The sequence below is a fragment of the Pristis pectinata genome, chromosome 6 (genome assembly GCF_009764475.1).
Source record: "Pristis pectinata isolate sPriPec2 chromosome 6, sPriPec2.1.pri, whole genome shotgun sequence".
Classification (NCBI taxonomy): Eukaryota; Metazoa; Chordata; class Chondrichthyes; order Rhinopristiformes; family Pristidae; genus Pristis; species Pristis pectinata.
The window spans coordinates 53,246,541-53,261,359 of record NC_067410.1 but is presented as its reverse complement, the minus strand read 5'-3'; the positions used below and the strand labels follow the sequence as shown (position 1 = coordinate 53,261,359).

The 14,819-nt window shown below is 41.0% G+C and overlaps 1 protein-coding gene across 7 annotated transcripts in view; it reads right to left on the bottom strand.

Annotated features, from left to right (window-relative positions):
- Nucleotides 1–14,819, bottom strand: part of LOC127571565 (NCK-interacting protein with SH3 domain-like) — a 209,850-nt gene that overhangs the window by 158,366 nt on the left and 36,665 nt on the right. For 4 of the 7 annotated variants that reach the window (XM_052018059.1, XM_052018063.1, XM_052018065.1 and 1 more), the window contains one exon: nucleotides 428–564. The exons of the other annotated variants lie outside the window; for them this stretch is intronic. In XM_052018059.1, coding sequence (XP_051874019.1) covers nucleotides 428–564 — 137 coding nt within the window. The remainder of the gene's footprint in view (nucleotides 1–427; nucleotides 565–14,819) is intronic. 7 annotated transcript variants of the gene reach the window in all.

Genomic DNA, 14,819 nt, shown 5'->3' with positions numbered 1-14,819 from the left:
TCTGCACACATTCTGCAGCACAAAAATTATGTTTATTAAAAAACTGGAAATTCAATCACATTTGCAGATAACTGAAAAGAAACATCATTTTCATGCAATGACAAATACAGGAACTCCAGATACAGTACTGGAACTATAAAAACTGAAATTGTACACATGCCAAAAACAGAATTGGGTAGCCATGCTAATCTAAGTAAAAACCACCTCATACCAGACAGCACAACCAAAATAAATATGAATTACTAATTGAATAAAGAACAATTTGGAACCCTTTGGTACATCACATCTAATAGAAGGGAAATTTTAACTTCAATAAGACTTAACTAAGACTTGAAAAAAAACCCTTGCTTGGCAGGTTTACAAAACAAGCTGTCCTGGGAAAAATGAAAACCTGTTATTGTTTCAGAAGAGCTATAATGTATTTTACCTGGAAATATATGAATAGATAGCTTTGAAACAACCATCTATTTCTTGAAAAAGTGTAATTTCATTGTATGAATCCTTAATAGCCAAAGCCTCAGAATGTACCACAAAATGTTGTCCAAGCAGCCATGGAATATCTACCTATAAAAACACCGGCAAGTGATTGTCAAATTAAAAATCATTGCAGTCTTCAGAGCGCACATCATAGACCAAAGATTAAACACAAAATTAAGCACAGAAAAAAAGATTTGGAAAAAGTTTACACTACGAAGAGGTTGAAACAGAATGTAACAGAATGTAAATCAACCAGTATTAATTTAGATAGACACAAGTGCCATAAAGTCAGATTGCATGAAATACATAAAATACATTAACATATTAGAAACATCAGTGGCATCATTTATTCACAAAAAAATGTTGGCAACCTAAGTATATGACATAGTCCCTTGGGAATGACCACCATAAAACCATCTACTCCAGTGTGAAAGGGGAAGTCAGAAAAGCCTAAACCCACTACCCAAGGATTTGATATTAAATTTGTTAATTTCAAAATCATTGAATAACTAAGTGGTCATGCCAGTGATTGTTGGAAGTCCTCAACAACACTCTAGAAAAGGAACATTAAAGCATGCAGATCAAATATATCTGAAATAGTAAGCTCAGACTAAATATATGTGACCCTAAATGAATCAAAGTAAAACAAAACAAAATCTAAGATGCTGCAGGATGAAAATGGAGGTTCATAAGGATATATGCAAGGATACGCAAAAACATTTTTAAATAACCTTCTTAGCTCCAAGGGCAACAATCCCAGCTTCACTAGTCTCTCCTCATAACTGAAGTCCTGAATCATTGGTAGCATTTCCGTAAATCTCCTCTGCATCATCTCCAAGGTCTTGACATACTTCCTAAAGATGGCCAGAATTAGACACTATACTCCAGAATCAGCATTGAGACTTCCACTAGCTCTAACTTACATTAATGATTTGTACTCATTTGGATGTATTAGGCCAGAACACACTGATAGCTAGCCAACTGTTCTGCAGACAGCAGCTAGCTTACTGCAGTGCCCATTCCAGACTTGCATACCTGCCCCTAGGCTCAACAACCAGACCAGTGGCATTTTCTAAGTTGCTGAGCCAAGGAGCCAAATGCACTGTATCTGGTCACTCTGCCTTATGCTAACCTTAGCTGGTGCATCTAGCAGAACCCCCTTCAAAGAATGAATGGGGCCACTGATTTCATCGCAAAAAGCAAGATGTTGGTCTATTTTTCCTGTTTGTTTTACACTATTTATTTTTGGTCACCAGTATTTTCATATTTTTAATTAAATATTTAAAAGAAATAAAGTTAAAAACATTTTTCCCAACCATTTCCAAATGCCTCTCATTGGGCAGCCATCAGAATAGTCTGCAGGTCATGGTGGGGTGTTAACTCCTGCTGCCTGCAGCCTGGCCGCCACTAGCATCACGCTGTGCCTTGCATAAATGTCCTGGTGATAATAGTGATCACATTCTGGACATCATGATTGCAAAATTGAATGGTCGGTCAGGGCCACACAAGACATGATCAGTGTGATCTTACCCATTAAAGTCACCACTGGCGCTAAACAAGAATAGGCAGTGGGTTAAAATGAGGCATAAAGGTAGTATTCAAGAAATGGATTGCAGAAAATAGCTGTAAAATTTATTGCTAAGGGTTCCTTTTCACCAGCATAGGGTCAGGAAGGAACAAGATGAACAGCCAGTGACCGCAAGAACTTTAAGCAAGCAAACGTAGGAGCTGCAAGAAAATGTGTTACAAAGCAAACAAAAGGGAATCGAGCAGAGCAATAGCATAGAGCAGAGTAATAGCATTAACTGCAGTTTTCATTACTGCAGGCATTGGGAAAACTTAAGTATTAAAACAGGAGAGAAAAACGCAAGATGCGCAAGTGAAACATTATAGCAAACAAACATTTCTTATCTAAACGCACAGAGTATAAGGAATAAACTGAATGAATTGAAGCTGCAAATTCAGCTGGGAAGCTATGCCACAGAAGTTATTACCAGATTATAGCTCTAAAATGGTCAGGACTAGGGACTATACGTGGTAGAGTGGGGAGGATGTACTTGGTAAGGCTACCATTAGCTGAGCTGAAGCTTATGAAATGAAGAACATTTCCTGTTTAGGAAACTGATTAAATGGCAGTGGACAGGGAAAGGATTATAGGCAGCTACTCAAACTGTAAGGATGTGTATGTCACAAAGGGACTCTTACCTATCAATAGAATTCATAAACTCCGATGTATTGGATCTAGATCTGATCAAAAAAAAAATCACACTTCTAATTCTACTAATGGATAGATGACACTAAGCTGTGCAGATGGAACATTAAATTACAAGGAGCTATTGACAAAGCAAATGGACAAAACTATGCTAAGTGGAACTTTTGTTGGACCTAAAAATGGAAAAAAAGTGAAAAATGGTGTAAAACAAGCAGCAATGAGGGAGTCAATGAACATAGGTGCAGAAAATTATAATAAAGGCAAGTGGACTGCTGGTTTTATAGAACTTGTGCTACTGCTACATAAAGCTCAAGTTAACTACACCTGGAGCAATTCTGGGCACCGCACATTCGGAAGCATGGATTGACCTTGGAAGGAGTGCAGCCATGATTTACCAAAATGATACTTGGACTCCATGTGAAGTTACAAAGAGAGATTACCAAATTAACTTAGAAAGTTAGGTGATGATTTGAATTAAGAGGAACTGACAGAAAGTGGTGAGTCTTGGACAAAGGGACATGGTGTTAAAATTGTCAGGGATTTTTGGAGGCAAGTTAAGAAATACCATCACTTTCTATTCCACAAACTTTTGATGTATGCTTGGTAAACACTTAATTTTAAATCTGAGATCAAAAGATTTCAGCTAATTGAACCTATTAAGAGATGCAAGATAAATATGAACTTATGACTTTTGGTCACAGACCAGCATAATTTTATTAACTATAAGGCTTGAAGTCTTCATATGTTCTTAATTGTTAGAGGTTAAATTATAGGACGTAACTGGAGAAATAAGCTTTTCAACTTGAAAGGCGAAGACTGAATGACAATCTAGTAGAAGAATAAAAGACAGAAGGAATCCCAAAAGTACAACAGAGACTACCATCTCGTCACACAAAAACCATCAACAGAAAGGGTCATTTTAGATGGATAAAGCTGGGACAAATGGTCTTCATCATTTATAACCATTTTACCAAGAATGAAAATCATTTTATGAGACATATAGTAAGATGCTGGAAATATCCTTCCGTACTCAAGAGGTCAAAAGCATTCTCTCCTCTCAGCTCTCTACCTGCACCTCTCCCAACCATAAACTTACATAAGACCAACTCCTTAAACATTGTTAATTTATGCAACTTTTTGGGTGCCACTACACAGATCAATGCAGTGATGAGTACAGTAGACTTGCATTGACTTGATGCATAAATGAATCCCAAGCAAAAACTGTTCGAGATTGTGGGCCCTGACAATTTATCTCATCACTCTTGAAGAGTGGTCATGCATGTGGTGAGATGAAGAGCTAGTTTCTATACAGTGCAACTATGACTCTATGAAAGTGCAATTGTGTTATTAAAAAAAAGTGGACAAGGTCTTCAACCTGTTTGAAAAATCACATGTGAATGGATCACATTTACCAGAAGTTGCTTCATTTCTACAAAGTGAACCCGACTTTTCTTTCATAAACCATGTAAACTTTAATTGGATATAATTAAGTCAATGCTCAAGTCTGCAACCAAGACTCATTAAACAAAAAAAAATATAACATTGTAATGAACTTTTTTTTGTAAAAATCTTAGGAAAGGAAACAACTACATACGAGAAATCTCATTATATACAGCAGCTCTGGCAAAATCATCACTATTCATCTTCAGTATTTATTGACAATGCAGCCATGATAAATCTCTCTCCCTCCAGCATTCTTTCAAATCAATGGTCAGCACCAGCTCTCCTGACCCAAATCCTGGATAATCAGTACTTTTTCTCCCCTTCACAAGTTTGTTTGGATATGCAAGATCAGAATCACCAATTAACTAATCTTTCCAACCTTGATGGCATTCCAACATCCAGGTTCCTCCATTATATGATTTGCTCTGTGACACATAGCTACCTCATGCACCTACTGATTGAAACAAGCAATTTTGAAACAGCCAATTTTGATCAAAGGTCACTAACCCTAAACATTAACTGCTTCTCCCCACAGATACTACCCATAATGGACAGTATTAATTCTAAGCCCACTGACAAGGTCACACGGGAATACTGGGGACAAAAAAGACTGCAGATTCTGGAAATCTGGAGCAGACGCACAAAATGCTGGAGGAACTCAGCGGGTCACGAAGCATCTATGGAGGGAAATAGATAGACAACGTGTTGGGCTGAGACCCTTCATCAGGACTGGAAAGAAAGAGGGCAGAAGCCAGGATAAAAGGGTGGGGGGAGTGGTGCAAGAGCTGGCAGGTGATATGTGAATCCAGGTGAGTGGGGGGGAAGATTCCCCCCTCACTTGGATTCACCTATCATCCACCAGCTCTTGCTCCACCCCCTCCCCCTACCCTTTTATACTGGCTTCTCCCCTTTATTTCCAGTGCTGATGAAGCATCTCGACCAAAACATCAATTGTCCATTTCCCTTCATAGATGCTGCCTGACCCGCTGAATTCCTCCTGCATTCTGTGTGCTGCATGGCAATATTAGATGCATTTGTCAAATTCCAACCTTAAAATGGGTTCATTGTAAATGAAAAGTAGAATATATTCAATACGACTAAATTTGAGTATTGTCAAAAATCCTCAGGATTTATGATAAAATACAGACTCCAAAAATTGAAGGTGTCTTTTACAGGGAAGAGACAACTTTAGAAATTTGGTTTAGAAATGTAAATTGAAATAAGTAGTAATGTAGGCTGAAATAAATTAAGTAAAAACAAAATCATAAAATGTTCAAATCAGAAGAAACACTTTCTCTTTTCCCTTTCCTCCACAAACCTGGTTCAAAAGATTATCTAACTAAATCTCAGCCAAGGCAGGCTGCATCCATAGTAAATTAAAAGTCTTAAAAAAGTTGAACAATTCCAAGAGTTAAAAAAGTGGCCAACATTTTTCTTGGGACCAGCATCTTTATAATGTGAACGCATATTTACAGAGCACACACAGGAAATTAGGGATTTAGGGGCCTTAAACCATCACTGAATACCATTTGACTCTAATCCATCACTAAACCTCAGTGAAAACAACTGCAAAGTAATTTTGATTGCTCCATTCCCAATAGGAACACAAGTGATGGGAATTTTGTTGTAATATCGACAGATTACGCTTTGATAATAATGCAGTTTGCAGCCTGGCAGTGTGGCAATATAATCGCTCACTTCTTCAGATTTGCTTGCATATCATAGCAAGCCATTTGCTTGCATATCATAGCAAGCCATTGTACCCCCCCCCCCCCCCATACTATCTTAAATCACCACTGGGATACAGGATGGACTCAAAGACCCAGCAATTTAAAACTGCGCATTGACAAGGTAGAGTGTGTTAACCACAGTAACAATGTAACCTCATTGTCTAGGATTTTGCTCAATCCACCATACTGGCAAGCCAGGCAGTGAGATGACCATAGAACAATACATTGATACTAGTTCAATTAGAAGAGAAGTGGCAAGTATATTTAAGAATGAGGTACTAATCTGGTAAAACTGCACCATCGATATTAAATGACCTGCAAGCAGAACTGCAATCTAACAATCTGTATTTTCACAGTCTGTATTCCTTGGAGTTTAGAAAAATGAGGGGTGACCTTATTCAAACATGCAAGACCCCAGGGAGACTTGAGAGGGTAGATGTCAAGATGTTTTCACTCATGGGAGAATCACTAACAAGGGGACATAGCTACAAATTAAGGAACCAGTCATTTCAAACTGAGGTGCCTTGAAATTTCTTCTTTCAGAGAGTAGTGAATCTCTGAAATTCTCTGGCCCCAAGAGTGGAGGAGGCTAGATCATTAGACATACTTAGAGCAGAGATAGATAAATATTTGGAAGATTGAATAATTGAGGGTAATGGGAAACACGGTCAGAAGAGCTTGAGGGGCCTGGTGGACCACTCCTGCTCCTATATTCTTGTGTATCAATGGATCAAGTCAAAGCTCTGCATTTAGTTGGAAAGGATGGTGAGCAACTAACAGTTACAGGGAGGACATGTCTACAAGAACATTCCCATCCTCAACAATGGCCAGCTCAGCCTGTGAACACTAAAACCTGAAGCACATCCAGCAAATGTTGAGTGAATGATCCACATCACCTTGCTCCTGAGATCCTCACCATTGTAATGACAATCTTCAACCAATTCCATTCACTCCACATGATGTCAAGAGCTCACTGGACACAGCAAAAGCAAATGAACCAGATAAAGACTTGTGCTCCAGCAGCCTCTAGCCAAGTTGTTCCACTTGGATTTGTCCATGGCACTTACCTAATCAACAATGTGCAAAATTGTCCTGATATGCCCCATAAAAAAGCTAGACAAATCCAATCTGGCTAATTACCAATCAGTCCACTCACAATCAAAGTGATCAAAACGATCCTCAGTACTTCTATTTTCCTTTGTGCTAAGTTAAACTGGAGTGCTTTCCCTTTGCCCAAAGTTCAGTTTTACCATGGTTCTTAATGCCACACTCATTCTTGCCAAAAACCTGCACAGATGCCAAAGTGCTTGATGTCCACTGCCCAGTTAGGGTTTTGCCAGGACCCCATTGGCTCCCGATTTCATCACTGCCTTCATACAAACATGGACCAAAGAGCTGAATACCCAAGGTGAGGTGAGAGCAACTGCACTTGATATTTGAGGGCAACATTTGACTTGAGTATGACACAAAAAACAACTGGTAAAACTGAAGTCAATGGGCATGAAAGGGAAAAGACTCCAGTGAGTTAAAACTTCCAGAAAGGAAAATGGTTGCTGTTGACCTATGTTCCCTGCTCCAGGACATCAGTGCAGGAGTTGCTCGGGATGATGTCTCCAGCCCAATCACCTTCAGCAGCTTCATTATAAGGAGCATAGAGAACAGGGGCCCTGAGTTTTTAATAAAGCATTTAGTTCAAACAGAAATCTGGGAAAATAAGGTCAATCAGGACAAGTAAAACAGTTGGTAAGTTTATATTTAGAATCTTTTCTTTATATATTATTGACCTAATCTAAAGCATACAGGCATTACAGAGCACCTCAGACTTGTGGAATGCAGATCCTATGCCACATGGAAACTTCAGGACACTGCCTACGTCTTAGAACAACCACACGTGCAGGAAATGTCATCAGCTGGAGCAGCTCAAGCAACACCTGTTGTCATCGTCCATCCATGAAGCAGAGGTTTGTGAAGAGCATGTTTCAAGCAGGTGGTCACCCACGACTCAAGAAGGTGCAAGCATTGAAGGAAGAGAGAACAAAGTGCAGGGAAGTAGATCAGAAGACCAGAGGACATCTAACTCAGAGTATAGATAAGCGGAACCAATCAGAACTAAGACCATTGCACCAAGGGTGTCTCAGCCATGTAGGGAGGTAAAGGTCGAGACTGCAACATTTACAGGGAATTCAAGATTTGAGGAAGGCAGGCAGGCAGCTGCGGAAGTGATTGCAAGATTCCATATTAATGACAAGAGAGAACAAAGGTTATTACGGAAACTTCATAGGGGAAGTCAAAAGGGAAATGAGAGGCAAAGAGAGAACATGGGGATAGAGTGGTAGCAAAGAGAGAACATGGGGATAGAGTGGTAACAAACATAAAAGAGAATCAAAATTATTCTATATTTATCTAAGAGGGGAAAAGTTGCAATAGAAGAGGTAGAACCAATCCAAGACCAGGACAAACATTGACTCATGCAAGCAGATGGCATGGCAGAGGGAGTGAAAGAAAGGGGCACGGGGAGGGGGGGGGGGGGGGGGGGGGAGGGGGTGAGGCACAGAGATGCAACTGCCTTAAAGGTGGCAAATAGCAAAAGTACCAAATGTGATGCAAGGAAATTTGCAGCAAGAGGTTCAGATCCAGAATGCACAAACCAGGGGTAGTATTGCAGGCAAATATAATTGTGGAGTTCAAAAGGATGTGATTACTGAGGGGAATGGTTACAGAACTTGATGTTGATGCCATCAGGTTGGTGACTACCAAGATGGAATATGAGGCCTTGTTCCTTTAATATGCATCTTGCCTCAAACTTGGCGGTAGAGGCAGCCATGGACAGACGTCAGTGTGGGAATGGGAAGGGGAAGGGTAATTAAAATGTCTGGCCATTGGAAGATCCTGGCTGTTACAGTGGACGGAGCTAAAGTGCTCAATGAAGCGATCCTCTAATCTGCATCGGGTCCCTCTGATGTAGGTGGTGCACAGGGAGCACCAGATGCAATAAATGACGCCAAAAGATTCACATGTGAAGTGCTGCCTCATCTGGAAGGACTGTTTAGAGCCCTCAGTGATGGTGAAGGTGGTGGTGTAGGGACAGGTACAACACTCAGCACAATTGCAGGGATAAGTGCCTGGAAGGGGATTGGTGGGGAGGGACGAGCGGACAAGGGAGTTGCAGAGAGAGCGATCCCTGCAGAAAGCTGAGTGGGGAAGATGTGCCCGGTGGTGGGATCCCGTTGGAGATGGCAGAAGTTGCGGAGACTCATGGGGTGGTATGTGAGTACAAGAGGAACCCTGTTATGTTGGGGGGAGTACGGGGTGAGGCAGATGTGCAGGAAATGGAGAAGATGCATGTGAGGGCTGCATTGATAGTAGTGGAGGGGAAACCTCTTTCTTTCTGAAAACAAAAAAAAAGGACATCTTGGATATCCTGGCTTTCTTTCTTTCTGAAAACAAAAAAGAGGACATCTTGGATATCCTGGAATAGAAAGCCTCATCGTGAGAACAGATGTGGTAGAGACAGAGAAACTGAGAGAAGGGAATGACATCCTTGCAAGCGACAGGGTAGGAAGAGGTATAGTCAAGCTAACTGTGAGAGTCAGTGGGCTTGTAAAAGATGTTGGTAGATAATCTGTCTCCAGAGATGGAGACAGATCAAGAAAGGGGAGAGAGGGGTCAGAGATGGACTAAGTCAATTTGAGTGCGGGGTGGATGTTTGTGGCGAAGTTGATGAAATTGAGCACCAGGAAGCAGCACCAATCCAGTCGTCAATGTAATGGAGGAGGAGTTCGGGAGCTTTACTGGTGTAGGGTTGGAACATTGATTGTCCCACATAGCCAACAAAAAGGCAGGAATAGCTGGGGGAATCTGCTCCACTTTTTGGATGAATGCAGCTCTAACACTCAAGAACACTTGACACTACCCAAGACAAAGCAGCCCACTTGATTGATATTGTCTCCACCACCTTAAGCCAACAAAAAGGCAGGAATAGCTGGGGGAATCTGCTCCACTTTTTGGATGAATGCAGCTCTAACACTCAAGAACACTTGACACTACCCAAGACAAAGCAGCCCACTTGATTGATATTGTCTCCACCACCTTAAACTTTCTCTGCCTCGACCACCATCCTATTATGGTTACAGTATGCACCATGTATAAAATGCAGTACAGTTACATGCCCAGGCTACTCTGATAGCACTTGCCAAAACCACGATTCTAATACCACAAAGGACTACAAAGAACATCAACATCCACAGGTTCCCCTCCAACTCACACTCCAGTCTGATTTAGAAACATATCACTGCCTTCGTCAACACTGATCTAAAAACTGCAACCCCAATCACACTTTCACCAGAATGCCAGCAGCTTAAAAATGAAACACCACTTTCTTAGGGATAATTTGAAGTGAGCAATAGGAGAAATCATCCAGGTGGGACTAGCTCTTGTGGTGACCTCCATCCCTTCAACTCTGCATTAAAAGCCACTTTGAAAGTTTTATACTGTCATATTTAATGCATGAATAAAATCCCAAGAAAAAAGTGTTCATGTTGCTGACAAAATTCATCATCATGTTGGTTTTGGTAACATACTAATCAGATGTGGAGGACATCATTGAAAGAAAGACTGAGCACTGAAGTTCACAACATCCAGTGAGAATCTCATCATAAAGGAAATCCAAGGATTAGGTTGTTGAAGATGATTTATTGGATTGAGACTTACCTAACTGCTAGAATAACAAAAAAAAACATAACGATTGGAAGACCATTTTCTAATACTGACTTGATATTTACTTTCATTGATAGCAATAAGAATATTCTTAAGAGTGAATCTATTATTTACAAAATAAATGGGCAGTGATCAACATGGTTTTGGATTGTTTTATGCTGATCATCCAATGCTTCAACTATTACTTCAAATAAAACTGGACAACATGGGCTCAACTCAATAAATTTCTCTATTTATTCACTCATGAGATATGGGCCAAACAATACTTGCCATCGAATCATTGCAGTCATATGAAGTCAGGGGTGCCCAAGGAGCCTTCAGAATTTGACCCAAAGAAACAATAATAAACATCCAAATCAAGTCAAAGTACAACTTGGGCATGAAGCTTCCATGTGCCTGCAGTTCTTCTATTGTTTACACCTTTGGGAGGGGCTGTCAAATAAGCTGCTACACTGCAACTTGTAGATGGTGCACACTTCAGGCTCAGTACACCAGTGCTGGAGGAAGTAAATGTTTCAGGTCGGTCAAAAAGACATCTGTCCTGGACACTTCTAAACTTCCCAAGTGTTATTGTGCTGCACCTTTCCAGAAAGCAGAGGTATTTCTGATTCAAGACTTGGGGACTATAACGAGGCTTCAGTGAGTCAGGGTATAAGGTCACTTACTGCAGAATACTGAGCATCTGACCTGTTCTTTCAGCCGCTGTGTAAAGCTTACTTGGCTAAGTTTTTGGTCAGAGATAACCCTCTGAATTATTGGTGAGGGATTAGGTAGCAGTGCCCTTGAAGAATTGCCACTTCAATTTCACACTGCTGCTCGGTGTCTGCTGCACACAAAACTCAAGAAATTGCAAGTGGAACTGAATATTGTGCAATTAGCATTCCAACTTTGAATCAATACAGTGATTGAAGATGAATGAAGCAATTGCATGAACTTCTGGAAAAACAATGGCCTCCAAACCATCTGTGATATGTATAATGCTAATTAACGTAAACTTCTCCCACAATTCATACTCACTTCAAATTTTACTGGGAATCGTTAGCATTTTGATGTCACTGTCACCTCACCTCAAATTCAACTTGCTGTTCATACTTGGACTAAGGCTGTAAAAAGGTCTGGAGCAGAGAGATCCCAGTAAACCCCCAAAAAGCAAATATGCATATTAAGTATCATTTGATAGCTATTTTGTTGAAGCCTAGGAATGTCTTCTGGACTGGGAATTTGGATTTGCCCCGTATTGTGCAGCTGTACAGATCTGGGGAATTCTTCCTTTTCTCACATTAGAAAGCAGTATGATAGGTATACTGAATCATCTTGTACTCAAAATGCTACTGGTTATGGAACACAGATCTTCAGCAGAGCTGCTGCATCCCATTACTTTTATGCATTCAGTACACCCAGCCTTTGCTTGATATTGCTTGGTGAATTGAATTGGTTGAAGGTTGGCATCTGTGAAGGAGAGTTAAAATTAATTATCCATAAAATATGCCTGGTTGAAGATAGTTCCAAATGCCTCAGCCCCAACTTTCATACAAGTTGAGGATGGGTATATTCATCAAAATCACCTTCCATTCATATTTTAATTTTCACAACAGCTAGAAGCGATAGGACTGGTGAGCTACTACCTGATCCATTGGTTATAGGATCAGTTGTATCCCACTGGCTGTTTCTAATGCTTAGTATGCATATAGACCCATGTTGTAATTTCACCAGTTGGCACCTCAATTTTTCAGTGTACTTGTAGCTACTCCTAGCACATTGGACGATGCTTCTGAAATAAAACCTGGTTCTTGGGATAGCTAGTAAGAGCAGAGTGCTGGGCCAAAGATTAGACTGCAGTGCAATACAATTCTGGTGCTGCTGATGGTCCTGTTTTGAGCTATTATATCTGTTCTAAATCTACCCTCAACTCAGCCCACAATACATCCTCCTCCTCGTGAAGGCAGGTTGTAACATCCACAAGGAATGTCAGAGACATCCACAAAGTCAAAAAGCGATGTGTAGATACTGGAAATGTAAAATAGGTATAGATAATGTGGGAATTATTCAGCAATTCCAGAAAACTGGAGATGAGAGAAATAGAAACCAAACTGCTGGAGGAACTCAGAGGGTCAGGCAGCATCTGGGGAAGTAGAGGGATGATGGACCTTTTGGGTTAAGACCTGCATCAGGGCTGAGAGTGTAGAGGAAAGATAGCCAACATAAAGAGCTGAGAGGGAGGGGTGAGGCAGAGACTGGCAGATGATAGGTAGAACCAGGTGAGGAGTGGGATGATGGACAGATGGAGCCAGTGGGGGGAGGGGGTAGTAGAGAGGGAAGACAGAGGCTGGAAATGGAACCAGATAAGGGAGTGATTATGGGCAGATGGAACATTAGGGGTAGGGGACAGGAGACCCAGTTGGTAAAGGTGAAAGAGCCTGGGTAGATCAGAAGGAGAGAGAAAGGAACACATGGGGTGTGGGTTACCTGAAATTGGAAAATTCAATGTTCATACAATGATCTTAAATGAATTTTTTGCATCTGCATTTACTCTGGAGACAGACACAGATGATGGAACTGAGGCAAAAGAGTAGTAAGGTCATGGACCATATCCAGATTACAGAAGAGATGCTGGCTGTCTTGAGGCGAATTAAGGTGGATAAATCCCCAGGGCCTGGCAAGGTGTCACCTTGGACCTTGTGGGAGGTTAGTGCAGAAATTGCAGGGGCCCTGGCAGAGATATTTAAAACATCCTTAGCCACGGGCAAGGTGCCGGAGGACTGGAGGATCGCTAATGTTGTTCAGTTGTTCAAGATCATATCAGCATAGGCCCTTCATCTATCTAGTCTATTTCTGTGCTGAGGTACTCTACTATGAAAGAATATCAACCTGAAACAAACAGTCTTCATGGATGCTACCTGACCTGCTGAATATTTCCAGCAATTTTTGTTTGGCAGAAGGGTGTGGGGAGAAGATCACCAGAGCAAATGAGGTATTGGCTTCCTACTGGTCATAAACGAGAAGCAGAAATGGAGGTGTCAAAGCTGGTGTTCGACCCCTATCTGCAATGCAGAGTCAATTTGCAAACAATAGTATTACCCTTCAGCCCAACTGGTCCATATCAGCCAAGATTCCCATCTAAGCAAGTCCCATTTGCCTGCAATTGGCCCACATCCCTTTAAACCTTTCCTATCCATGTACAGTGGCATGCAAAGGCTTGGGCACCCCTGGTCAAAATTTCAATTACTGTGAATAGCTAAGTAAAAGATGACCTGATTTCCAAAAGGCATAAAGTTAAAGATGACACATTTCTTTAATATTTTAAGCAAGATTACTTTTTTATTTTCACCTTTTACAGTTTCAAAATAACAAAAAAGGAAAAGGGTCCGAAGCAAAAGTTTGAGCACCCTGCATGGTCAGTACTTAGTAACACCCCCTTTGGCAAGTACCACAGCTTGCAAACGCTTTCTGTAGCCAGCTAAGAGTCTTTCAATTCTTGTTTGGGGGATTTTCATCCATTCTTCCTTGCAAAAGGCTTCTAGTTCTGTGAGCTTCTTGGACTGTCTTGCATACACTGCTCTTCTGAGGTCTATCCACAGATTTTTGAAGATGTTTAGGTTGGGGGACTGTGAGGGCCATGGCAAAACCTTCAGCTTGTGCCTCTTGGGGTAGTCCATTGTGGATTTTGAGGTGTTTAGGATTGTTATCCTGTTGTAGAAGCCATCCTCTTTTCACCTTCAGCTTTTTTTTTTAAACAGACGGTGTGATGTTTGCTTCCAGAATTTGCTGGTATTTAATTGAATTCATTCTTCCCTCTACCAGTGAAATGTTCCCCGTGCCACTGGCTGCAACATAAGACCAAAGCATGATCAATCCACCCCCGTGCTTAACAGTTGGAGAGGTGTTCTTTTCATGAAATTCTGCACCCTTTTTTCTCCAACATACCTTTGTTCATTGCGGCCAAAAAGTTCTATTTTAACTTCATCAGTTTTGTTTCCAAAATACATCAGGCTTGTTTAGATGTTCTTTTGCAAACTTCTGACGCTGAATTTTGCGGTGAGGATGCAGGAAAGGTTTTCTTCTGACGACTCTTCCATGAAGGTCATATTTGTGCAGGTGTCACTGCACAGTAGAACAGTGCACCACCACTCCAGAGTCTGCTAAATCTTCCTGAAGGTCTTTTGCAGTCAAACGGGAGTTTTGATTTGCCTTTCTAGCAATCCTATGAGCAGTTCTCTCGGAAAATTTTCTTGGTCTTCCAG